The following is a 27,529-nucleotide window of genomic DNA, read 5'->3' on the forward strand; positions in this document are numbered from 1 at the left end:
GGGCAAAAGTCCGAAAGAAAGAGTTCGACACAATACAAAAAGAAATAGAAATAATCTATGTTATGGAAAATAGGGGAAGGGAAATTAAAAAGGAAGGGTACTTGGAAAATTTAAAAATGAGACAGGAGGAATTACTTGAGAGGAAAGCGAGGGCCGTAATATATAAATTAAAACAGGAAGAGTATGAGGAGAATGAGAAATGCTCCTCATACTTTTTTTAGCAAAATGAAGACTAGGGATAAGAGGGGGGTTATAACGGAACTGGAGAGGGATGGAAAGGTGATAAGGGGGAAAGATGATTTGTTAAAAACGGTGGAAGAATATTATGGAAAATTGTTTACAAAGGAGAGCTTGGATGAGGGGAAGGGGGAGGTTTTTATAAGATCGCTAAGGAGAAGGCTACCTGAAGAAGAAAATGGCAAGCTGGGGGGGGAATTGACAGTAGGGGAGGTGTATAATGTGGTAAATGGTAAATGGCCTGCATTTGTATAGCGCTTTTCTAGTCCATAGGACCCCAAAGCGCTTTACACTACATTCAGTCATTCACCCATTCACACACACATTCACACACTGGCGATAGCAAGCTACATTGTAGCCACAGCTGCCCTGGGGCGCGCTGACAGAGGCGAGGCTGCCGGACACAGGCGCCACCGGGCCCTCTGACCACCACCAGTAGGCAAACATGGGGTTAGTATCTTGCCCAAGGATATTTGGCATGCAGCCAGGATGCAGCCTGGGATCGAACCACCAACCTTCTGATTAGTGGCTGACCTGCTCTGCCACCTGAGCTACAGCCAACGGCAATGAAGGCCAATAAGGTGCCCGGTATAGACGGTGTTACACCCCGGCCTAGGCAACCAGAGTGCAACACGAAAAAAGTAAAAATAAAGAAAGAAAAACACACAAAAACCCCCCCACTAAAGCTCACCACCAAAATCCCAAAACGAAAGTATCGACAAATCTATTTACAGCTATTTACAACAAACTATTTATTTACAACAAAACACCAAACTATTTACAACACGGGGGAGATCGCGACCATGACACACTGAAACACAGGGTTAAAATACCTAGAGGGAGCAATCAGGAAAATGGACAACAAGAGGGAAACACAGCTGGGGCAACTCAGAACTGACGAGACAGGGAAACGTAAACTGAAAACACTAAGATAACACAGACTTTCAAAGTAAAACAGGAAACACATAACAGTCACGCCAAAAACAACACACTGACAACACCGAAACGTAACAGACGGCCTAACAAAAGAATTTTACGTGGCGTTCTGGGATATGGTGGCGATCCAACTTTTGGAGGTTTTTAAGGAAATCATGGAGGGAGGAGAGATGCCGGAAAGCATGAAAACGGGAGTGGTGACTATTCTGTTTAAGAAAGGAAACCCGAACCAACTAGATAATTACAGGCCACTAACTATGCTGTGCGTGGACTTTAAAGTACTGAGTAAGGTTCTGGCGAATAGGCTAGCAGGAGTCATGTCACACATAGTGGAAATGGACCAAACTTGTGGGGTACAGGGGAGGCAAATCACATGGAACTTACATCTACACAGGGATGTACTCACATATGGTAAATGGTAAATGGCCTGTATTTGTATAGCGCTTTTCTAGTCCCTAAGGACCCCAAAGCGCTTTACACAACCTGTCATCCACCCATTCACACACACACATTCACACACTTTACATATGTAAAGGAGAGAAACATTCCTGCAATATGTGTTAGCCTGGATCAGCAGAAAGCTTTCGATAGAGTAGACCACGCTTTTTTGTGGAAGGTTATGGAGGGGCTGGGTCTAGGAGGAGGAGGGGAGCCACGTTGTTAAAGGGATAACGCTGCCCCGGGGCGAGAGCTTAAAAATATCACAATACGCGGATGATACAATATTATACTTGGCAAATGATGAAAGCTTAAGGGGAGTGATAGACATCCTATATGATTATGAAAAAGCAACTGGATCGAGAATAAACAAGGAGAAGACTAGGTACAAATACCTTGGGAAGTGGGAGGGGAGGAAGGACAAGATCTGTGATTTTATGTTGTGTGAAGGCCCTATGGATGTATTAGGGATTTCTTTTGGGAACGGGGAGGGGGATGCATTGTGTAATTGGAAAAAGAAGATGACTGCAGTCGAAAAAAAATCTGGGATTATGGAAGACAAGAAAACTCTCCGTTTCAGGGAAAGTGTTGGTTGTAAAGGCCGATGTATTGCCAAAGCTGCTACATTTGGCCTACGTCTTTCCGATGCCACAGAAGTATAGAGCTCAACTAATGGGGGGAATATTTAATTTCATATGGGGGGGCTATGAATATGTGAAAAGGGCGCTAATGCATCAGGAAATAGCAGATGGAGGGAGGGATGTGCCAAACGTTCCTCTGAAGCTGGATGCAATATTCTATAGCAATGTATGTATACTCCTGAAAAAGACATATATACACAAATGCCAAATCCTGATATGGTTTTGGCTGTCCATACCATACCGGTTTCTAATAGGGTGGGATAATAAAGGCCCTAAAGCGGAGACTAGGCCGGAGTACTTCCAGCGAATGGTAAAGTGGGGGAGGAGATATACGGAATGTAAAGATGAGGATACAGTGATAAATCACAAGTTACTATATAGGAAACTGGTACAGAAACTCAATGTCAATCCAGTAATGGTGAGCTCTGAAGTGTGGGTACGGGCCCAGGACAAGAGTTTTAAGAACGGGCTTAAAGATTTTAATTGGTTGCACTTGCATAGAAGGCTACCAGTCAGGGTCACGATGTATGCCCATAATTTGGGGAAGCAAAAAGTTTGTCCAAGGAAAAACTGTACGGAAGATGAAACAATTGAACATGTATTATGGGGATGTGAATATGCAAAAAAGGTGTGGGATGGGGTGAAAAAGAGTTATAAGTGCTTGGAGAATGTGACATATGATGAAATCACTTCGTTTGGGGTTAAAGGAGTGGGGAAAGAACAAAACAAAATAATTTGTATGCTGATATCAATTGTAAAACTTAAATTATGGAAAGCAAGGCAGGGACATATAACTGGAGTGTATAAATGGGGAGAGATAGGAACAGTTAAGGCAATAGAGAAAGAATTTGAAAGTGTATACTGGCACGAATTAGAAAAGTGGGGAAGTGATACAATTAAGGATAGGTGGAAAATCACCTTTTTAAAACCACCAAGAAAAAGGTGGTAAGTGATAAGGAGCGAGATAATAGAAACGCGATTGTTTCTTCGGTTTCTGGTCTTTCATTTTGTGGGATTTTCTTGTTGATCAACTTCTCTTTTCTTTCTGTAGAATGTTTATTTAGGTGTAAAGAAATGAAGGTATGACAAGGATTTGGAAAGTAGTATGTTAAGATGTATGAGAAATGTGAAATGTGAATGTAAAGTATGGAAATGTTTTGGAAAGCAAATAAAAAAAGGAAAAAAACCGTTCTTATCAGTTTAATTGAATTAAATCAATTAATTAAATTAATTGATGGTATGACCCCTCGACTTCTTGGGTTGAGCCGTGGAGAGAATAAACTTCTTTTAGCTTTAAAATGACTGGTTCGCTACTGTTTTTACTTCTCATCTATAAATGTTAGGAGTGTTAGGTCCAAAGTAAGAGCCCAAAGTATCTTGTCCTTTCTGAATAGTGTAACGACAGACGTTATCTTACTTCAGGAATGTGCCATACCCTTCTTAAACGTATACAATCAGTGGCAGGACATGTGGCCGCAAATGTCAATATGGAGTGGATCAAACGGGAATAAAAACGATGGTGTAGCCATACTGATAAAAAACCCACTTGTCTTGGTGAAAGGAAGTACCGTAGTGAGTGAAGGAAGAGCACTCCTAGTCAATCTTACTTATATGGAAAAGGAATTAAATCTCTTGAATATTTATGGCCCAAATGATAAACATGAGAGATATGATTTATTAGAGGCATTGCAGCCCCACTTGCTGGGGAGTGTGGGGGGATTTTAATTGTGTTTTAAACAGGAAAGATAGGAGAAAAGCTAGACGAGATTTTAAGATTGACAAGACGTCACTCCTACTACAGGGTTTGGTTAGAGATTTTAAATTAACAGATTGTTTTTCAGCGGTTCATCCCAAGGAAGAGAGTTTTACCTGGTTTAGTGGAGCTGGCGATAGGGCCTCCAGGATCGATTATTTTTTTGTTAGAGACGCTTCACCAACTGAGGCCACTTTGATGCCCGTCTTTTTCTCTGACCACCTGATGCTAACCGTTAAAATTTCCCTTGGACTAGGTATAACAATGGGGAGAGGAGTGTGGAGACTTAACTGCTCCCTGCTGGAGGACCAGGACCTGGTTAGACAGTATAAGGAGAGGTATACTGAATGGCAGACTCTCCAGGACTTGTATGTAACACGTGCCTCGTGGTGGGAAATGGTGAAGGACAGGACTCAGTCCTTTTTCAAACAAGCAGGGAAAAAGAAGAAGGCTGCGAAAGACAGGTGTATGAGAGGATTACAGAAACGACTACAGAGGTATCATCTCTTAAATCGGTGGGGGTTGGACTTTTATGAAGAAATCAGAGAGGTAAAAAAAGAAATGCAGGGAATAGCAAACGACAAAAGTAAGGGAGTTATATTAAGAAGTAGAGAGAAAGTGAGAGAGGATGGAGAAAAATGTACGAGATACTTTTTAAAAAAAATTATGAGCAAACCTGGCTCTGTCTCTCAGTTAAGAAACAGAGCTGGAGGAAAAGTGGGGAATACCGAAGGAATAATTAAAGTGATTGAAGAATACTACGAAGACCTGTATGGGGAGAAAAGTGTGGATGAACGAGTCATTGCACAAATCTTGGAGTATATTGATAAGACTGTCGAGTCCAGTGATACGCTAGGACAAGCTTTTACTGCAGCTGATTTAAGGCAGTGTCTTAAGAGTTTTAAGACTGGAAAGTCCCCCGGGTTGGATGGACTGCCGATTGAGTTCTATTTGACATTTTGGGACATTTTAGCCGCGGATCTACTCTCAGTTTTTACAGAATTTAGTGAATTAGATAAGATGCCTGAGAGTTTTAGAATGGGTCTAGTCACACTCATTCATAAAGGAAAAGATGAGACTGTTTTGGAAAACTGGAGACCGATCACGCTTTTAAATTGTGATTGTAAGTTATTTAGTAAGCTTTTAGCAGTAAGGATAAGACCGGTTCTTAGTCAGATAATCCACCAGGACCAAGCATGTGCTGTAAAGGGCAGGAAGATCGCGGATAGCCTTTTGTTGATTAGAGATAAGATTTGCTTTGAGAGAGACAGAAACAAGCGATTGATTGTTTTGAATCTGGACTTCGAAAAAGCATTTGATAGAATATCACATCGGTACCTTTTTAAGGTGTTACAGAAGATGGGCTTTCCAGAACGCCTTATCTCCTGGGTTAAGCTATTATACAAAGAAATAGAGAGTAGATTTGTTATGAATGGGTCCCTGACGAGTGCAGTTAAGGTAAACTGTGGTGTATGGCAGGGATGCCCTTTGTCTGCTCTCTTATATGTTATTTGTATAGAACCCTTGGCACAGATTTTGAGGAAGGATAAGAATATAAAAGGGATGGAAATACCTGGGAGTGGGGGGCAGGCGGCAAAATGCGTCCTGTACATGGACGATATTAACATCCTATGTACAGACCTACCTTCGGTGAGGAGGATCTTTGAAGTCTCGGACTGGTTTGGAAGGGCTTCTGCCTCCCAACTTAATAGGGGCAAGACTCAGGCACAATTTTACGGGCCACAGAACTGACTGGACTTGAGATAGACGTGATACAGACTGACCAAAAAATTTTAGGGGTTAGATTTGATAAGAATGGTGGAGGAGAGGCTAATTGGCCGGGAATTACAGGAAAAGTGAAGCAACGACTGGTTTTTTGGGGACTGAGAACGCTGACTCTTGGGGGGAAGGTTTTGGTCATTAAGGCAGTGATTTTACCCTTGCTTCTTTTAGTTAGCGCAGTCTTTTTACCACCTAAAAATGTATTGCTAGAACTAGAACGAGCCATCTTTTATTTTTTATGGGGCTCCAAATGGGAGAGGCTTAAAAGAAAGGTAATGAAGAAGTTAAAGGAGGATGGAGGCAAGGGAGTCCCAGATCTGTATTTATTCATGGGTAGCCTCTATACAAGTAGCCACATGAGACAGGCTACCGGGTCTAATAGTAATCCCCCAAACACAGGGGGATGGGTCAGATTTTGGTTAGGTAGCTACCTAAGACAAAAGAAACTCATACCAGTAGATCTTAGAGTCCCCGTCTCCTTTTATACCCCTGTGGCCTATGGGGAGCTGAAATCCTTTTTAACCTCTTTTAAATTGGAAAACCAGGGCCTGGACATTTTAACGAAACATCGCTCTCTCATTTCTGTTGTGCAGGAGCGGGGAGATGTGACTCCAGTCAGAGGCCTCTCTATCGGAGAGGCCACAGAAATGTGGCGTCTGGTGAATCATCCCATCCTTTCAAACAGGCTCCAGGATATATCCTGGATGGTGGCTCATGAGATTCTCCCAGTCAGGGCCGTCATGCACTCCAGAGGAATGTCTGCAACGGAAATGTGTCCCCGACCGGGTTGTGGCGCACCTGAGACGGTGAGGCACTTACTCTGGGAGTGCAGTGCTGCTGTAGACCTGTGGGACTTGGCCGGCTCCTCACAATTCCCGTACTTACCAGCAAGGGAGGTCCTGTCAGCCAATCTAGTTCTCTATGGGGTGAGCCAAGAAGGGAAGGCACAAAGAAAAGGCCTTGAAAAGCAGTGGCTTGCCCTCGCTGCTATAAAGGACGCCATCTGGACCTCCAGAAACTTGCTGGTAAGCAAGCACATGCAGATCCCCCCCGTGGCTGCTCTCCGAATGGCAACAGCAACAATAAAAGAGATATGTGCTACAAACATCAAGCTGAGAGAGCAGCCACAAAGAAGAATCGCCTCTGTGCCCATTCGGATGGAGGAGTCGGTACCGCACATAGAAAGGTCAAAGCAGCAGCGGCCTGACTCTCCGGGAGAGGTTGGTGGGAAGGAGCAAGGTGGGGAGGATCCCCTCTGAGCACCAGGAGTTTGTAAAAGGATGGGATGGTTTATTTTAACCTTTTGAATTTTATTAGTCTGTATTTTAAGGGGGTGAAGGGAGGCAATAAAAAGAAGTAATCCTTTTAAATGGGGTGGGATTGTGAACCAAATGAGATGACGATGTTTTGATTTATGTCTGAGTGCCAATAAAATTTTTCGAAAGAAAAAAAATCTGTTCTTATCAGTTCGCACTTGATTCTCGGTCTTAGGCTAGGACTGCGATCCTCTCCATTGGGTGTCTGGTCAGCGAAAACCTGGGTATTCCCTCCATTTTGAAGGTAGGTGCTAATATTAATTGCTTTGTTCGGAAGCATTCCATTGTTGGCTTTTTGTGCTTGATTGTACCAGGGGCATTGGTTGGTTTTGTGGTGCCTCCGTCATGGCGGCTTATGCCAGCTTGCGGAGGCACCACAGTGTGCGTTTTAGCTTAACTGAAAATGTTGGAGAATTGCCAAAGATGTCCAGATTGGATTTTTCCAGGAAGATGATTCAACAGGTGTTGGGGTTTTCACCAAATGACCTGAACTGTATCCTGACTCTCCCTTTCAACAGGGGTTTTGACGTAAGTTTTTGCTCAAGTGCATTGTTGGAGGAGTTTTGGATGAGGTACGAGAATGTGAGACCACAATTTGAAATTTTCAATGTTGAGAAACTGACGGACAATACCTTGAAAACGGTGATTGTCAGAATGTTTAATGAAACGGTTAATGCTCAAGATATTTGTGTGTGGCTGGGGAGATACTGCACGGTGAAGGGCCAGGCGAGGAAGGTGAGGGATGTGGATGGAATATGGAACTGTGCATGGAAGGTCCCCATACAGCAATGGGAAGACTCCCATGGGTTCCGGGGCCTGAAACACCTCCCATCCATGATAGTCTTGGGGGACAATAGAGGCTACATTCATTACCAGGGGCAACCAAAGCTCTGCCGGAGGTGTGGGGAGCATGGGCATCTGGTAGAGGCGTGCGAGGAAATCATTTGTGGGAAATGTAAGGAAAGAGGGCATACGTATGCTGAATGCAAAAATGACCATAAGTGCAATCTGTGTGGAGGAGAAGGTCATCTCTTCAGGGACTGCCCGAGGTCATTTGCAAATAAACTTAAGGGGAAAAACCTGATTAACGAGCAAAACCTGAGTGCAATAGGCAATGAGGTTGTCTTGATTGATGCAGCTGGGCCCGATAATTTGAACTTGCCGCCAGAACCCGTGAATGGAGGTGAGGAACAGGGAGAGGCGGGAAATGGGGAGGAGTATGGAAGGCCGGCCCAACCAGAAACCTCAGAGGAGGGGATGGGCGGGCAGGTGGAGAATGGAGCTCAAGAAGAGGAAAGCGGTGCAAGTGACAATGCCCAAGATCACCCCTCCCCCGACACCCAGTTGGCAAAGAGGACTGCAGCAGAATTGTCTTCCGGGACAATTGTTTCAGGGAAGAGGGGTAGGCTTGAAACACCGTCAGAGAGTTCCTCTGGCGAGGACTCCAGGGTCTTCCCCTCTGACTCGCCAAACGAGGTTTCCTTCCTTAATATAGTTTTACAGTCAACTCCCAAGGATCGTATGGCGAATGCAGCTTTGCGACAAAGGCCGTCACCTAGAGTCTGTAAAGGGAATAGAGCGACAGTCCTCCCTCGTGAACCATGTGAGGTGAAGGAAGAGCTCTGCTCACGGGAAATAAATTGATGTTACGACTCCCGAAGCTTGGGTTGAGCCTTTTGAGGAGAACAAACTCCCTTTAGTTTTATAATGACTAGCTTGCCTCTTGTTTTACTCCTTATGGCTCTGACCTTCTCATCTATAAATGTTAGAAGTGTTAGGACCAAAGTGAGAGCCCAAAGTGTGTTATCCTTTCTGAATAGTGTAACGTCAGATGTGATTTTAATTCAGGAATGTGCAATACCTTTCTTAAAAGCATACAATCAGTGGCAGGATATGTGGCCGCAATCGTCAATATGGAGTGGATCAAACGGGAATAAAAATGATGGAGTGGCCGTCTTGGTTAAAAAAACCCTCGTGCTGGTAAAGGGGAGCACTGTGGTGAGAGAAGGAAGAGCGCTTTTAGTCAATTTGAAATATATGGAAAAGGATTTTAACCTCTTGAACGTTTATGGGTCTAATGATAAACACGAGAGATATGATCTCCTAGAGCAGGGGTGCTCACACTTTTTCCGCATGTGAGCTACTTATAAAATGACCAAGTCAAAATGATCTACCCACTACAAAAATCCAAAACATATACTTATTTATAAATATATTGAGGATTCTTTATATCTACAATGTATATACATGCATAACCGCAATATCCAATATTTCACAACACAATTAACTATGTAAATTTTTTGTCATTACCTGAGTTTACTCTGATGACTTGCACTGAATTGAATCAGCCAGGGATGCATAGTCCGGACAGTAGCTGCTGACGGCCAGGTTTAAGAGAAAAAACCGAGAGCTAAAAATTGGAGTTAACTCGCTGACTAGCTTGTCAGTTTTACTACACTTCGCGCCGCTGTTTGCGCATGCGCAGCGACCTAAGCGTCAGAAAAAATCTGCTGTCATCTGACTGGCTTCCCTGTATCAATCAAGTGACGGGATGGATGATAGGCTGGCATCTATTTTTTTAATGCCATGCGATCTACCAATACTACCTTTGCGATCGACTGGTCGATCGCGATCGACGTATTGAGCACCCCTGTCCTAGAGGCACTGCAGCCCCACTTGTTGGGGAGGGTGCCTTTAGTGTTTGGGGGGGATTTTAACTGTGTTTTAAGCAGGAAAGACAGGAAACGAGCCAGACAAGATTTTAAGGTCGATAAGACGTCACTCTTATTGCAGGGGATGGTTAGAGATTTTAAACTAACAGACTGTTTTGCAGCAGTGCACCCCAGGGAGGAGGGCTATACCTGGTTTAGTGGGGATGGCGCTAGGGCCTCTCGAATTGACTACTTGTTTGTGAGAGACGTTTCACCAACTGAGGCTAGATTGATGCCTGTCTTCTTTTCTGATCACATGATGCTGTCCACTACTATCTCATTTGTTTCGGGTGTGACGATGGGGAGAGGAGTGTGGAGACTTAACTGCTCCTTGCTGGAGGACCAGAATCTGGTCAGCCAGTACAGGGAGCGGTATAGTGAATGGCAGACCCTCCAGGACCTTTATGAAACACGGGCTTTGTGGTGGGAAATGGTGAAGGGAAGGACACAGTTATTTTTTAAACAGGCCGGAAAAAAGAAGAAGGCCGCGGAGGACAGACGCATGAGGGGGTTGCAGAAACGACTACAGAGGTACTATCTCTTAAATCAATGGGGGATTGAATTTAATGAAGAAATTAAAGAGGTCAAAAGGGAAATGCAGGTGATTGCGGACACAAAAAGTAAGGGAGTCATTTTAAGAAGTAGAGAGAAAGAGAGAGAAGAAGGTGAAAAATGTAGAAGATTTTTTTTAAAAAAAATTATGAGTAAACCTGGTGTTGTTTCTCAATTAAGGAACAAAGCTGGACAAAAAGTTGAGAATACCGGGGATATCATGCAGGTGATTGAAGATTATTACAAAGAGTTGTATGGGGAGAAAAATGTGGACGGAGAAGTCATTACACAAACCTTGGAGTTTATTGATAAGACTGTTGAGGCTAGTGGTATTCTAGGGCAAGCTTTTACATTGTCCGAGCTCAACCAGTGTCTTAAGAGTTTTAAAGGTGGGAAGTCCCCTGGGATAGATGGACTGTCGATTGAATTTTATCTGACCTTTTGGGACATTTTGGCTGCGGACCTACTTTCAGTGTTTACAGATTTTAGCAAATTGGACAGATTGCCTGACAGTTTTAGAATAGGTTTAGTCACGCTTATTCACAAAGGCAAAGATAAGACTGATTTGAGAAATTGGAGACCAATTACGCTCCTAAATTGCGATTGCAAGCTATTTAGTAAGCTCTTAGCAGCACGGATACGACCGGTTTTAAGTCAGATAATTCACCCGGACCAAGCCTGCGCTGTAAAGGGCAGGAAGATCGCAGACAGCCTCGTATTGATCAGGGATACCATTTGTTTTGCAAGGGATAGAAACAAGCGATTAATCGTCTTGAATTTGGATTTTGAGAAAGCTTTTGACCGAATATCACATCAGTATCTCTTTAGAGTGCTGCAGAAAATGGGCTTTCCAGAACGACTTATTTCTTGGGTGAAGCTGCTATATAATGGGATCGGGAGTAGAATTGTTGTCAATGGGACCCTGACCAGTGAGGTGGGGGTACACTGTGGTGTCCGTCAGGGATGCCCTTTGTCTGCACTACTATATGTCATTTGTATAGAACCACTGGCACAGATCTTGAGGAAAGATAAAGGAATAAAGGGGATGGAAATACCTGGGAGTGGTGGACAAACAGCAAAGTGCGTTCTGTACATGGATGATATTAACATTTTATGTACAGACCTTCCATCGGTGAAGAGGACCTTTGAGGCTACTGACTGGTTTGGGAAGGCCTCAGCTTCCAAGCTCAACAAGAGTAAGACTCAGGCACGATTTTATGGACCATGGGGGACTACTGAGCTGACTGGACTTGAGATGAACGTGGCACAAAATGACCAGAGGATTTTAGGGATTAGATTTGACAAGGAAGGAGGAGGTAAGACAAATTGGCCTGAAATTATAGGGAAAGTAAAGCAACGACTGGGGTTCTGGGGACTGAGAACGCTGACTTTTGAGGGGAAGGTGTTAGTCATTAAGGCAGTGATTTTACCCTTGCTTCTACTAGTTAGCGCAGTTTTTCTGCTACCCAGAAATGTGCTGCTAGAACTGGAACGGGCCATATTCTACTTCCTATGGAGTTCTAAATGGGAAAGACTCAGAAGGGAGATAATGAAGAAGATGAAGGAGGATGGAGGAAAGGGAGTCCCAGACTTGTATTTGTTTGTGGGAAGCCTCTATACGAGCAGCCACATGAGACAGGCTACGGGCCGTAGTAGCAACCCCCAAACACAGGCGTGGGTTAGATTTTGGTTGGGTAGCTATTTAAGACAGAGAAAACTTATACCAGTAGATCTTAGAGTACCCGTCTCTTTTACTCTTCCTTCAGCCTATGCTGAGTTAAAATCCTTTTTAGTCTCTTTTAATTTGGAGAATCAAGGCTTGGACATTTTAACTAAACACCGGTCTCTCATTTCTGTTGTGCAGGAGCGGGCAGTTGTGACTCCAGTCAGAGGCCTCTCTATTGGAGAAGCCACAGATGTGTGGCGTATGGTGAACCATCCCATTCTTTCAAACAAGCTCCGGGATTTGTCCTGGATGGTGGCCCATGGGATCCTCCCAGTCAGGGCCGTCATGCACTCCCGGGGCATGTCTGCAACAGCTATGTGTCCCCGACCTGGTTGTGGCGCGCCAGAGACGGTGAGGCACCTACTCTGGGAGTGCAGCGCTGCCGTAGACCTGTGGGAAATGGCCGGCTCCTCGCAATTCCCGTACTTACCTGCAAGGGAGGTCCTAACAGCACAGCTAGTACTCTATGGGCAGTGTTGGGGAGTAACGGAATACATGTACCGCCGTTACGTATTTAGAATACAAAATATGAGTAACTGTATTCCGTTACAGTTACCGTTTAAAAAGGTGGTATTCAGAATACAGTTACTTTGTTGAAATAAATGGAATACACTGGGGTACTTTCCTGTTTCATGTTGTCGCGGGTCAGGACTGTTTGGGTTTTGTTTGACAGCTACGTTCTGTTGTTCCAGGCGGCAGCGTTACGGTTGCCATGGTTACAGGGTGACGCTCTCTCTCTCTCTCTGCGACTGCGTGTTTCCTGGGTGAGAGAGCGCCTTTTCGTTGTTGTTGTTGTTGTGCTAAGCTAACAGGCAGAATGCTACAAGCATAGCTCTAAAGAATGTAGCATCATGGGCAGTGTAGTCCGTGCTGCAGGGAGAATGGACTGCCATACACGTTATGTGTCTGTGAGCGCGAGGAGGGAGAAAAAGGCGAGTGGAAAGGTACGAGTTGTCGTCGAGGAAAAACGGGAGCTGGAAGCATGTAAATATAATAATAACCACTGCAGCCAAGAAGAGTGCCTGACGAGCCCAGTTGTAAGTAAGCTATTAAGACTCGACTGTACACCGTGTTCGTGTTTTCCTCCGAAAACAATAAGTTCTGTTGGAGCAGTCTTTCAACGCCTCTCTCTGTCTCTCGCAAGAAAAATTGACCCACACAACAAAGTAAAGCTATTTTTCGGCTATGAGCCGACAGGGACCCCGCCCTATTAGTCAGAGGTCCCTTTACTACAGTTCGGAGTCGCGGACCTTCAGTAACAGTAATAAATCACACAGCAATAGTACATTCACGTTGTTGTAAAAAGCACGATAATATATTAAGTAATCCAAAGTATTCAGAATACGTTACTGTCATTGAGTAACGTAACGGAATACGTTACAGAATACATTTTGGGGCATGTATTCTGTAACGGAATACATTTTAAAAGTAACCTTCCCAACACTGTCTATGGGGTGAGCCAAGGAGCAAAGGCACAAAGGAAAGACTTTGAAAAGCAGTGGCTCACTCTCGCTGCCATAAAAGACGCCATCTGGACCTCCAGAAACTTGCTGGTAAGCAAGCACATGCAGATCCCCCCCGTGGCTGCTCTCCGAATGGCAGCAGCAATAATAAAAGAGATTTGTGCCGCAAGCAGCAAGCCTTGAGAGCAGCCACAAAGAAGAATCGCCTCTGTGCCATTCGGACGGAGGAGTCGGAGTCTCATACAGGAAGGTCAAAGCAGCAGCGGCCTGGCTCTCCGGGAGAGGCAGGTGGGAAGGAGCAAGGTGGCGAGGATCCCCTCTGAGCACCAGCAGCTTGGGAAGGGACGGGATGGCTCCATTGAACGTTTTAACGAAATGGGAAAAGGGGAAGGGAATTAAAAAGTAACTTTTAAACTGGGTGGGATTGAGAATTGAATGAGATGATTGTGTTTGGTTTTTATATTTGAGTGTCAATAAAAAAAATTTCGAAGGAAAAAAAAAAAGTTCTTATCAGTTTACACTTGTTTTCTCGGCAGGGGCTAAGACTGCGATCGTCTCCTTTGGGTGCTTGGTCTACTAAAAGAATTACGAAAATACTTTGGGATTCCCCTCACTTTGAAGGTAAGTGTTGTTACTATTTGCCCTTTTTGAAAATATTCTCTGTTTGTGCCTTGTCTTGTCTTTTTTAAAGGTTAGTTTTGTGGTGCCTCCACCATGGTGGCCTACCATGCCGGCATGCGGAGGCACCACAGTGTGCGATTTAGCTTAATTAGAAATGAAGGAGAGTTGCCAAAGATGTCCAGATTGGATTTTTCCAGGAAATTGATTCAACAGGTGTTGGGGTTTTCACCAAATGACCTGAATTGTATCCTGACCCTCCCATTCAACAAAGGTTTTGACGTGAGCTTTTGCTCAAGCGTTTATCTGGAGGATTTCTGGATAAGGTATGAGAATGTGAAACCGCAATTTGAAGAATTTATTGTTGAGAAACTGACTGACAACACCTTGAAAACGGTGATTGTTAGAATGTTTAATGAAACTGTTAGTGCTCAAGACATCTGCGTGTGGCTGGGAAGATACTGCACGGTGAAAGGGCAGGCTATGAAGGTGAGGGATGTGGACGGAATCTGGAACTGTGCATGGAAGGTCCCCATGGGTTTCGGGGCCTGAAACATCTCCCATCTATGATAGTCTTGGGGGACAATAGAGGCTACATTCACTACCAGGGGCAGCCAAAGCTCTGTCGGAGGTGTGGGGAGCATGGGCATTTGGTGGAAGCATGTGAGGAAATCATTTGTGGGAAATGTAAGGAAAGAGGACATACGTATTCTGAGTGTAGAAATGACCGTAAGTGTAATTTGTGTGGAGGAGAGGGGCATCTCTTTAGAAATTGCCCTAGGTCATTTGCAAACAAACTTAAGAGGACAAGCTTGATTGGAGAGCAAAACCTGAATGAAATAGGTAATGAGGAAGACTTGATTGACGCAGCTGGGCCTGAAAATTTGATTTTGGCGCCAAAACCTGTGAGTGGAGGAGAGGAACAGGGGGAGGCGGGAAATGGGGAGGAGCATGGAGGGCCTGTCCGACCAGAAACCTCAGAGGAGGAGGAGGGCGGACAGGTCGAAAGTAGAACACAAGGAGGTGGAAATACTTCAAGCGATAGCGCCCAAGATCAGTCCCCCCCTGATACCCAGCTGGCAAAGAGAACTGCGGCAGAACTGTCCTCCGGGACAATTGTTTCAGGAAAGAGGGGAAGACTTGAAGTACCGTCAGAGAGGGTCTTCCCCTCTACCTCGCCAAATGAGGTCTCCTTTCTTAACATAGTTTTGCAGTCAACCCCCAAAGATCGTATGGTTAATGCAGCGCTGCAGCAGAGGCCGTCTCCTAGAGTCCGTAAAGGGAATAGAGCACCAGCCCTCCCTCCAGAACCGTGTGAGGTGAAGGAAGAGCTCTGTTCACGAGAAATAAATTGACGTTAGGATCCTTGAAACCTGGGCTGAGTCTTTTCCCTGAGGAGAATTACCTCCCCTTAACTTAAAAATGGTTAGTTTGCCCTTTGTCTTACTCCTTATGGCTCTTACCTTCTCAACTATAAATGTTAGAAGTGTTAGGACCAAAATGAGAGCCCAGAGTGTGTTATCCTTTCTAAATACTGTAACGTCAGATGTGATCTTACTTCAGGAATGTGCAATACCCTTTTTAAAAGCTTATAACCAGTGGCAGGACATGTGGCCACAACCATCAATATGGAGTGGATCAAATGGAAATAAGAATGATGGAGTAGCCGTTTTGGTTAAAAACCCCTTTGTGCTGGTAAAGGGGAGCACTGTGGTGAGAGAAGGAAGAGCACTTGTAGGATTTTAACCTCCTGAATGTCTATGGGTTTAATGATAAACATGAAAGATATGACCTTTTAGAGGAGCTGCAGCCCCATTTGTTGGGAAAGGTGCCTTTAGTATTTGGGGGGGGATTTTAACTGTGTCCTAAGTAGAAAGGATAGGAAACGAGCCAGGCAAGATTTTAAAGTGGACAAGACGTCACTCTTATTACAGGGGATGGTTAGAGATTTTAAACTAACTGACTGTTTTGCAGCAGTACACCCCAGGGAGGAGGGCTATACCTGGTTTAGTGGGGATGGCTCTAGGGCCTCTCGTATTGACTATTTGTTTGTGAGAGATGTCTTGCCAACTGATGCTAGATTGATGCCCGTCTTCTTTTCTGATCACATGATGCTGTCCAGTACTATCACACTGGCATCGTGTGTGACGATGGGGAGAGGACTGTGGAGACTTAACTGCTCCTTGCTCGAGGACCAGAATTTGATCAGCCAGTATAAGGAGCGGTATCGTGAGTGGCAGACCCTCCAGGACTTTTATGAAACACGGGCAGAGTGGTGGGAAACGGTTAAAGAAAGGACACAGTTATTTTTTAAACAGGCCGGGAAAAGGAAGAAAGAGAGAAAGAGAGAGATAAAGGTGAAAAATGCACAAGATATTTCTTCAAGAAAATTATGAGCAAGTCTGGCTGTGTTTCTCAACTAACGAACAAAGCCGGACAAAAAGTTGAGACTACCGAGGAGATCATGCAAGTGATCGAAGATTATTATAAAGAGTTATATGGGAGGAAAAATGTTAGTGGAGAGAATATTACACAAACCTTGGAGTTTATCGACAAGACTGTTGAAGACAGTGGTTTTTTGAGCCAAGGCTTTACATTGACTGAGCTCAATCAGTGTCTTAAGAGTTTTAAGAACGGGAAGTCCCCAGGGATGGATGGACTCCCATGGGAATTCTACCGGACTTTCTGGGACATTTTGGCCGCGGACCTACTTTCTGTTTTTATAGATTTTAGCCAACTTGACAGGCTGCCGGACAGTTTTAGAATAGGGGTAGTCACTCTTGCTCATAAAGGAAAGGACAAGACCGACATGGAAAATTGGAGACCAATTGCGCTCCTAAATTGTGACTGCAAGCTTTTTAGCAAACTCTTAGCAGCACGGATACGCCCTGTGCTAAGCCAGATAATTCACCCGGATCAAGCCTGTGCTGTTAAGGATAGGAAGATCACTGATAGCCTCGTATTGATCAGGGACACCATTTGTTTTGTGAGGGATAGAAACATTCGGCTAATCGTCTTAAATTTGGACTTTGAGAAAGCCTTTGATCGGATCTCGCATCAGTATCTCTTTAGAGTGCTGCAGAAAATGGGGTTTCCAGAGCAGTTTATTTCTTGGGTAAAACTGTTGTACAGTGGGATCGGTAGTAGATTTGTCGTTAATGGGATCTTGACTGGGGCGGTGGACTTACACTGCGGTGTTCGTCAGGGGTGTCCCTTATCTGAACTCCTTTATGTTATCGGCGTAGAACCACTGGCGCAGATCTTGAGAAGAGACAAAGGGATAAAGGGTTTGGAAATACCAGGGAGTGGTGGACAAGTAGCAAAATGTGTCCTGTACATGGACAATATCAATATTTTGTGTACAGACCTGTCTTCGGTGAAGAGGACTTTTGAAGCGACTGACTGGTTCGGGAAGGCCTCGGCTTCCAAGCTTAATAAGAATAAGACTCAGGTACAATTTTATGGACCATGGGAGGCTACAGAGTTGACTGGGCTTGAGGTGAATCTGACACAAAACGACCAGAGGATTTTAGGGATCAGGTTTGACAAGGAAGGAGGAGGCAAGACAAATTGGCCTGTAATTATAGGGAAAGTGAAGCAACAGCTGGGTTACTGGGGACTGAGAACGCTGACTTTGGAGGGCAAGGTGTTAATCATCAAGGCAGTGATTTTACCCCGACTTCTCTTAGTCAGCTCAGTCTTTATCCCTCCCCGAAAAGTGCTCTTAGAACTGGAACGAGCCATTTTCTACTTCTTATGGGGTTCTAAATGGGAGACACTTAGAAGGGAGACAATGAAGAAAATGAAGGAGAATGGAGGAAAGGGGGTTCCAGACCTGTATCTGTTTGTAGGAAGTCTCTATACGAGCAGCCACCTGAGGCAGGCCACGGCCCGATCGAGTAACCTCAAAACGCAGGCGTGGGTTAGATTTTGGGCGGGGAGCTACTTAAGACAGAGAAAATTGATACCGGTGGATCTAAAAGTGCCTGTCTCTTTTAGTCTCCCCCCAGCCTATGCTGAGCTAAAGTCCTTTTTAGTCTCCTTTAACTTGGAAAATGAAGACTTAAACATTTTAACTAAACACCGGTCTCTCATCTCTGTTGTGCAGGAGCGAGAAGCTGTGACTCCAGTGCGTGGCCTCTCGATTGGTGAAGCCACAGATGTGTGGCGTTTGGTGAGCCGTCCCATTCTTTCGCATAAGCTCCGGGATGTGTCCTGGATGGTGGCTCATGGGATCCTCCCAGTCAGGTCCGTTATGCACTCTCGGGGCATGTCTGCAACAGCCATGTGTCCCCGGCCTGGTTGTGGCACGCCAGAGTCGGTGAGGCACCTACTCTGGGAGTGCAGCGCTGCCGTAGACCTGTGGGCAATGACCGGCTCCTCGCAATTCCCGTACTTACCAGCAAGGGAGGTCCTAACAGCACAGTTAGTGCTCTATGGGGTGAGCCAGGGTGTAAAGGCACAAAGGAAAGACTTTGAAAAGCAGTGGCTTACTCTCGCTGCCATCAAAGACGCCATTTGGACCTCCAGAAACCTGCTGGTAAGCAAGCACATGCAGATCCCCCCCGTGACTGCTCTCCGAATGGCGGCAGCAACAATAAAAGAGATCTGTGCTGCAAGCAGCAAGCCGTGGGAGCAGCCACAAAGAAGAATCGCCTCTGTGCCCATTCGGACGGAGGAGCCGGTGCCACACACAGGGAGGTCAAAGCAGCAACGGCCTGGCTCTCCGGGAGAGGCAGGTGGGAAGGAGCAAGGTGGTGAGGATCCCCCCTGAACACCAGGAGCTTGTGAAAGGACGGGACGGCTTTTATAAACTGTTTTTTATCGCTCCTGTGCATTTTCTTTTAAGGAAAGGGTGGGAAGAAATAAAAAGTAATCTTTTAAATTGGGTGGGAATTTGAATCTTATGAGATGACTGTGTTTGGTTTCTATGTTTGAGTGTCAATAAAATTTTTCGAAAGAAAAAAAAAATCTGTTCTTATCAGTTTAATATCTGATATGCCCCCGATTCGGGGGCAACGTATTAAACGTATTTTTAGAACAGGGAGCCGAATAAGGGGCTCCGTTCGCTCCGTTCGCTCCACGCATCGCCTCCGGCAAAAGCAAGAAAGCCAAACAAAGTAAGGTCTGCCAAGCCAAGAGCCAGAAAGCAGCCGGAAGCGGCGAACGTGCAGGGATAGAAGCTCAGAGAAATAAGGAAAAAAACTGGGAAGAGAGCGAGGAACTGAATATATTATTAAAGGAACAGGAGGTTTTGTTTCAGGAGAGGGCGAAAACAAGAATGTTTAAATTTATGCAGGAGGAGTATATGCAACAGGAGAAGTGCTCGGCCTATTTTTTTGCTCAAATGAAAAAGAAAGAGGAAAAAGGGGCAATTATGGAACTGGAAAGGGAAGGGAAATCGGTTACTGGACGGGATAATATTTTGAAGATGGTAGAGGAGTACTACAGTTCATTGTTTGGTGTGGAAGAAGTAGATAGAGGGGCTCAAGAAATGGTTTTAGGTTTTCTGAAAGAGAGGTTACCAGAGGACGCAAGGAAGCTTTTGGAAAGGAGCATAACAAACCACGAACTATACGAGGCGATAAAGACAATGAAGAATAACAAGGTACCTGGGATAGATGGACTCACAAAGGAGTTTTACATCACCTTTTGGGATCTCATCGGAGACCACTTGTTGGAGGTATTTGAAGAAATGTGTGAAACGGGTAGAATGCCAAAGAGTATGAGGACGGGTGTGATAAGTTTACTACATAAGAAAGGCTCACCTGCTGTGCTTTCAAATTATAGGCCTCTTTCAATGGTCTGCGTGGACTACAAAATTTTGAGTCGAACTCTAGCAAGACGCCTGGCCCGAGTCTTGCCTGCTATTATTAATGCAGACCAGACATGCGGGGTAAAGGGCAGGCAGATTGGTTGGAACTTACAATTACATAGAGATGTGCTTACATACATCGGAGAGAGGAACTTGACAACAATATGCGTAACACTTGATCAGGAAAAAGCTTTTGATAGGGTCAATTATGATTTCTTATGGAGGGTGATGAGAAATTTTGATATAGGAGGAAAATTTTTGAATTGGATAAGTATGATGTATACTGACATAATTTGCAAGATAAAGATAAATGGACACTTAACAGAGGAAGTACAACAAACGAGAGGGCTACAGCAGGGTTGCCCCCTGTCCGCCCTACTCTATGTTATATATGTAGAACCTTTAGCATGTGCAATAAGAGGAAACGAGAAAATTAGAGGAGTGCCCTTGCCAGGGGGGGAGGTGTTGAAGATCTCCCAGTACGCTGACGACACAGTTCTTTACTTGGAAGATGATGGAAGTGTGAGGGAGATGATACGAACAATACAGACCTTTGAGAGCGCTGCGGGGTCAAAGGTCAATAAGGAGAAATCAAAATATAAATTTTTGGGACGATGGGCAGGTAGGAGAGAGACGCTTTGCGGGCTTTCTTTGTGTGAAGGGCCCATGCGGGTCCTGGGCATAGATTTTGGAAATCCAGGGGGGGATGCAAATTACAACTGGGATTTGAAGATAGCGAAGATCTTAAAGAAATTGGGGATGTGGTCAAAAAGAAAGCTCACTATAACTGGCAAAGTTTTGGCCGTAAAAGCTGACATCTTACCTGCCCTACTCCATTTGGCATATGTCTTTCCAATGCTACAGACTCATAGGAAGGTGCTAACACGGGGAATTTTTAAATTAATATGGGGGGGGGTATGAATATGTAAAAGAACAACTATGTATCAGACAATATCAAAAGGTGGGAGGGATGTCCCATACATCCCTTTGAAATTGGATGTGATGTATTACAGCAACATATGTGCTCCTCTCCAGCCACCCCTTTCCTGTCAAAGTGGAACTCTGGAGCAGAGCAGGCGGGGCCTGAGATCTGCCCCTTCAGCCAAGCAAACAGGGCCTACCGTGACGCCGGAAGCCGGGACGAGGAGTCACTGTGGCTTCCTGCGAGGCCAAAGAAACACACACTCTGGCTTCTGGGAGGGAGGGATGTCCCATACATCCCTTTGAAAATGGATGTGATGTATTACAGTAACATATGTAATTTATTGAACAGGTCCAATGTACATAAATGCCAAGTCTTGATCCGCTTTTGGTTATCTGGCCCCATGAGACAATTGATCGAGTGGGATAATAGGGTGCCAAGGGCGGAAAGCAGACCAGACTATTTTTCAAGGATGATTAAATGGCGGGAGAAGCATCAGGAATATAAGGACAAAGACCTCATGTTGAATCACAAAAAAATTGTATAGAGCCATGGTGCAGAAAATGCACACCCAAAATTCATGGGTGCAGGAGGAGGTATGGATACGAGCTCAGGAGAAGGGACTGAGCAACGGCTGCAGGGATTTTAACTGGCTGCTGCTGCATAAAAAAATACCGGTAAGATCAATAATGCATGCACATAGATTATGTGATAATAAGAACTGTCCAAGAAGCACATGTCAAAGAGAAGAAACAATAGAACATGTAATGTGGGGATGCCCCTTTGCGAGGGAAGTGTGGGGTGAAATGCAGAAGCAGTATGTTTGTTTAAAAGGGATTTCGTACGATGAAGTAATGTTCCTTACGGGATGGGAGAAGGGAAGTAACCGAAAAGGAAAGTCTTTGTTATTAGTGTCCTTGGTAAAACTATATTTGTAGAAGGCCCGGCAAGGGTATATTTTGGGGTCATACAAATGGACAGCCAAGAGTATATGTAGATTGGTAGAGAAGGAAATAGAAAAAGTGCGGCTGCTGGAGAAATTGAAATGGGGGTGGGATACAATCAAAGATGGATGGAAAGACATTCCTTAGAAGTCACTTAATATAGAGGCCTAAGAAGAAAAGTTTTTTGGTTGTTTTGTTCGTTTCTTTGAGAGCAACACATGGTAAGATCAGTATTGAGTTGATAAAAGGATTGGAAAATAAGGTAACGGGGATTTTTATGCCAATTTAGAAGATGTGATGTAACTTTGGTATGACTGTACAATTGAACGTGTGTTTCTCCTCTTTACGACTTATTATTTTGCTATTTAGATGCCACAGTACTTGTAGAAAGGACCTTTGAACCTTTCGATCAATGGAGAGAGAAAATGTCTCGCTTTGTATAGAATAGGCTTACCCTTTGTGATGTTTAATAATCTACATGTATGTGATGTTTTGTTTTTTGAAAATAAAAAAAGGAAAAAAAAAATCTGTTCTTATCGAGAAGCAATATGGCAACTGCGTCGGCCAGTTATGGGGAAGAGATGGACAGAAGGAGTGGAATGAAGAATACTTTACGTTTTGATTTGATCGACAAAGACTTTTGGGAGAAGAATCCTCTTTGACGCTCTCAACATACAGCCAGAAGAGATCTATTGCCTACAACAGAGCACAGCTAAGAAATATTACGATGTGACGCTAACTACCACAGAGAGAGCGAGAGCGGAGGACGCGAGACGGAAAGCCAACACAGCAGTAAGCGAAGACCTAAAAAGATACGCGGTAAAAAAAAAAAATCTGTTCTTATCAGTTTAATATCTGATACGCCCCCGATTTGGGGGCAACGTATTAAACACATTTTTAGAACAGGGAGCCGAATTAGGGGCTCGCTCCGTTCGCTCCACGCTCTTATCGAGACGTTCGCCGCTCTTACCATCTCGATAAGAGATTCCAATGCCTGAAACCATTGACGTGAGCAAGCCATCGCATTTTGTCCCAGTTCAAAGGGCACACCGAGAGAAGAGCAGACACATGGATCTTTGCTTTGGACACAAGAGTGAGGGGAGAGCGCGAACGCAGTCCCCCACTACCACAAATTATGCAGTTGAGATTCCCGCATTTGGGGAATTCACAAGGGTCAGCACAACCGGAGTGCAATGGTTGAGCCTCGCCCTGGGTGAACCACCTTCGTGATCATGGTATGTTATATCTATAGTTTATACCAAAAAGTTCTACTTTGGTTTCATCTGACCACATGACATTCTCCCAATCCTCTGCTGTATCATCCATGTGCTCTCTGGCAAACTTCAGACGGGCCTGGACATGCACTGGCTTCAGCAGCGGAACACGTCTGGCACTGCGGGATTTGATTCCCTGCCGTTGTAGTGTGTTACTGATGGTGACCTTTGTTACTTTGGTCCCAGCTCTCTGCTGGTCATTCACCAGGTCCCCCCGTGTGGTTCTGGGATCTTTGCTCACCGTTCTCATGATCATTTTGACCCCACGGGATGAGATCTTGCGTGGAGCCCCAGATCGAGGGAGATTATCAGTGGTCTTGTATGTCTTCCATTTTCTGATGATTGCTCCCACAGTTGATTTTTTCACACCAAGCTGCTTGCCTATTGTAGATTCACTCTTCCCAGTCTGGTGCAGGTCTACAATACTTTTCCTGGTGTCCTTCGAAAGCTCTTTGGTCTTGGCCATGGCGGAGTTTGGAGTCTGACTGTTTGAGGCTGTGGACAGGTGTCTTTTATACAGATGATGAGTTCAAACTAGAGATGGCACGATACCACTTTTTTATGTCCGATACCGATATCATAAATTTGGATATCTGCCGATACCGATATGAATCCGATATAGTGTTTTTTTAATCAACAAAACTGTTTTTTAAATATCTTGCTGCATTTTGTATAAGTTCATACTCAAGTTTAAAACAACAACTACACTAAAGCTATTCTGTTATACCTGTATGCAAAAAAAAATATTTCATAGTTCAGCAATACTGATCAATCTAATAAACTTAAACCTACACCATCCTCCCTATTCTGGTATTTTAAAGAGTACTTAGCGTAAATATTAAGCAACCTAACTAATAGGGTTCCAACTCCCAGCAACAAAAATAAATAAATAAAAAATAGGGAACCACCCCTCACACTCCACCTCATGATGCTTAATCGACGTAATCAACCTTAATTTGATGCAGTGTGAAAAAAAATGCACAGAAATCAATTATTTTTCAAGAAATATTAAATACTATTATAATTATTATTTATTATTTATTATTATTATTTATTTATTATTATTATTATTAATACGCCCGTATTTTCTGTGTTCGGTCCTCAGATGGTTGAGGCAATGTTAGAAAGATAAAGATACTAGAGTGTGTTCCTGAGAATTTTTTTTTTTTTTTTTTTGGTCATAATGACCAGTCAAGCTTTGGCTAGTTGATGATACTTTGTCCCATAACTGTAAATGTCTTTTATTGTTTGTTTCTGTTTGTTTGTTGTTCATTTTCAATTTAAAAAATGAAAATAAAAGGTTTAAAAAAAATTGCAGACTGCACAAAGGAAAAAGTACTATAGCTTACTAGGGTATATATATTATACTTAATAGTTACTATATACAGTAATTGACTTCTATTCATTTTGCATCAAATTAAAACTTTGGGTGTCAGATAATTATTTATTAAAAGCTAGACATTTTAAATGAGAATAAGAAAGAAAAGTATGTCTTTGTGCCCCCTTTTCCCTGTTCATGCCCTATCGGCCCCCCTGGCTAAACTTTGCTAGATCCGCCCCTGCACAGTTACAGCCGTCAGCTGCGTAGAAAAAGATCCTCGAGTAGAAAGTAATATTAAATAAATTCTAACAACAGCTGATTAAGCTTAAACGTGCTGCTGTTGTTCAGCCGCTGGTTTCCTCTTTCTGGTGCAAAGTGGGCCAAAAGCAAACTACAGACACGGACTCCCGACAGAAAAGCCGATCAGCTGATCATTAAGCAGTTTCATGATTGAAGTAGCAGCAAGAAGAAGCAGTCGCTCCATATATCGCTTGTTAAGCTTAACGCAGGAATGCTTTACAAACATTCAGAGATGGACTTACACACTTGCTTTACTTCTCTCGGGATAACTTTGTCGGAGATGAAATGCCGGGTTGCTAGCGAAGCTCCAAATGCTATCCAGACCACCACGCATGCCACAGCCGCTCTATCACGTGATGCATACTGCTCCGAGTGCTAACGTTCTGAGGTGAGTTACGGCGTGTGGCAAGTTTTGTGAGGTGCTTTCGTGATATTTAATGGATCGGATTACATTTTTTATTTTTCTCTGATATCCGATCCAGTAATTTAGGTCAGTATCGGACCGATACGATCGGTCCATCTCTAGTTCAAACAGGTGCCGTTCATACAGGTAACGAGTGGGGGACAGAAAAGCGTCTTACAGAAGACGTTACAGGTCTGTGAGAGCCAGAGATTTTCCATGTTTGAGGTGACCAAATACTTATTTTCCACCCTGATTTACGAATAAATTCTTTACAAATCCTACCATGTGGATTCATGGATTTTTTTTTCACATTCTGTCTCTCACAGTTGAAGTGTACCTCTGGTGCAAATTACTGACCTCTGTCATCATTTTAAGTGGGGGAACTTGCACAATCGGTGGCTGACTAAATACTTTTTTGCCCCACTGTATATATTGAACAATACAAAATTTTTAATTTATTTTATCAACTTTTCTTCTGACGATGCTGTCTGTGTTGAGAGCTCAGTGGATCTGCGTTCCACTACTCTGCCTAGGCTCCACTGTCGAGCGCAGATCCACTGAGCGCAGAGCAAGCTAGCGAGACAGAAGTTAAGCTCGTTGCAACATGGCAACTGCCTCAACACTACCCAAAATAGAACCTCCCCCACTCTCATTCAGATCTGGCGTTTGGAACTATTTTGGTTGTCATGTGAATTATGACCCTGATGGTAAGCGCATCATGGACAAAAGTAAAACAGTATGTGCCACGCAATGCTCAATTACACTGGTGGGAACTAGTGCGTTAGCGCAGTTAGCTCGTTAACGTGTTGACACCGTCCAGCCCCACGCATGGGACGATCCGCGGTAACTCCTTAACTGTACTTTTGAGTTAAAATATATATTTATAATTTTAATAAGTGACAAATTAAAAAATTATGGCATGAACACTGTTTTGTATCAAAAAAATATCGAACCGTGACACCAAAGTATTGAACCGAACCGTGAATTTTGTGTATCATTGCACCCCTAATATATATGTGAGGCCATGAAAAGTTGACGCTGGTAATCTTTTCGGACCACAGTGCAGTAAGCGCTACAGTGGTGGTTAGCGGGCCCTACACAACTGGTCCAAAAGATTAGCTATGGCAAATAAATTATTATTATTATTATTATTATTATTATTATTATTATTATTATTATTATTATTATATGGAAAGCCTGCAACCTTTCATTTACTGGCAAAGTACTGGTGATGAAAATAGATATACTTCTTACTCTGCTATACCTGGCTTACATATTCCCCATGCATGAAGCAGTTAGAAAAGAAACAACGGGGCGGTCTGCCTCTCCCCACCGCAGGGAAAAGGGTAACACCACCTGAGTCTGGGTGCAGTTCCCCTCCTCCAGGGGCAAGGGTACCTAGACCCGGTTCGTAGAGTACGCTTGGGGAGTGTGATCGTGTGTACAGCGTCTCTTTATGTCTGTCTCCACGTTGGTTGAGTGTGGAGTAAGTGCATATGAGAGCATGAGGGTGGGAATGGATGTTTGTATATGTGTGTGCCTGTATGTCTGTGTCTATATGTCAGGTTGGGTATCAGACGCCACCTCTCTGGGGACATCTCAGGCCCTCCAAGGTTTGGAGGCCTATCTCCACCCACCACCACTTCCCCTGCCAGTGGCGGACTCCCTCAGGTGTCGGTGCGTTGGTGGTTCTTTGTGTCTGGGGGTGGGCGTCCAGGTACACACCGGCTCACTCCTTGGCGGCTGCTTATCGGGGCCTGGAGCCTGGGGCTCGCTCGGGCCACTTCGGAGGTGGGGTGCCCCCGGCCTCTCGGCCTGGGGCTCGGTCACTCAGGCGCAGCTGGCTGCCGGCGGAGCTCACGGGCGCGTCACTGCAACTCCCCCTGGCTTCTGCTCCGCGGCTGCTGAGTGAGCCCTCATCTGGGACTCTCCTCAGCTCTAACTGAGACAGTGGCGCGGCTGCCCCTCTGTTGGTCTTCCTTGGTCTCTTGTGTTCTGGGGGCCTCTGGATGTCTGGAGTTTTGATCTCCTCCATACCTGCTTCACACCCTGGAGGACGGGGCTGTGGCCCCCCCACACTCCCTAGCAGATCGTTACATGGAGAAACCTTTGGAATACAAGCATGCTGATCCACACAGGTATGCACACATGGGTATTCACAGACGCGGACTAAAGCTTTCTTGGCTGCTGCCTCAAAGCACATTGTGCGCTGTCTATCTTGCGTGCCGCACAATATCGTTTATTATTTAGTATCTACTGATATCTACTGCTAGCTAGTTTATTGTGATGGTGCCGTTTTTTTTATTATGTTTTTTATTATGTTGCTCTTTGTTGTTTGCTTTCTCTTCTGTTTTTTTTCTCCATACAGGTGACCCAG

At 44.3% G+C, this 27,529-nt stretch overlaps 1 protein-coding gene, 2 non-coding genes and 1 pseudogene across 3 annotated transcripts; 3 read left to right on the forward strand and 1 right to left on the reverse strand.

Moving 5' to 3' along the window:
• Positions 1-8,840: 8,840 nt before the first annotated feature.
• On the forward strand, positions 8,841-14,181 carry LOC145420034 (transposon TX1 uncharacterized 149 kDa protein). Its single transcript, XM_080288740.1, has 3 exons — positions 8,841-9,217; positions 9,749-12,565; positions 13,552-14,181. Exons 1-3 carry the CDS (start codon positions 8,841-8,843, stop codon positions 13,736-13,738), a joined length of 3,381 nt encoding a protein of 1,126 aa, XP_080144866.1. The 3' UTR covers positions 13,739-14,181.
• A 4,938-nt stretch (positions 14,182-19,119) lies between these two features.
• LOC113037055 (U2 spliceosomal RNA) lies at positions 19,120-19,266 on the forward strand (annotated as a pseudogene).
• A 3,388-nt stretch (positions 19,267-22,654) lies between these two features.
• Positions 22,655-22,846, forward strand: LOC113037056 (U2 spliceosomal RNA). Its single transcript, XR_003274559.2, has one exon. It is a non-coding gene; the product is annotated as a U2 spliceosomal RNA (small nuclear RNA).
• A 103-nt stretch (positions 22,847-22,949) lies between these two features.
• On the reverse strand, positions 22,950-23,109 carry LOC113037044 (U1 spliceosomal RNA). The gene has a single exon (XR_003274551.1). It is a non-coding gene; the product is annotated as a U1 spliceosomal RNA (small nuclear RNA).
• Positions 23,110-27,529: the final 4,420 nt, after the last annotated feature.

Source organism: Astatotilapia calliptera, chromosome 14, assembly GCF_964374335.1.
Source record: "Astatotilapia calliptera chromosome 14, fAstCal68.1, whole genome shotgun sequence".
NCBI lineage: Eukaryota > Metazoa > Chordata > Actinopteri > Cichliformes > Cichlidae > Astatotilapia > Astatotilapia calliptera.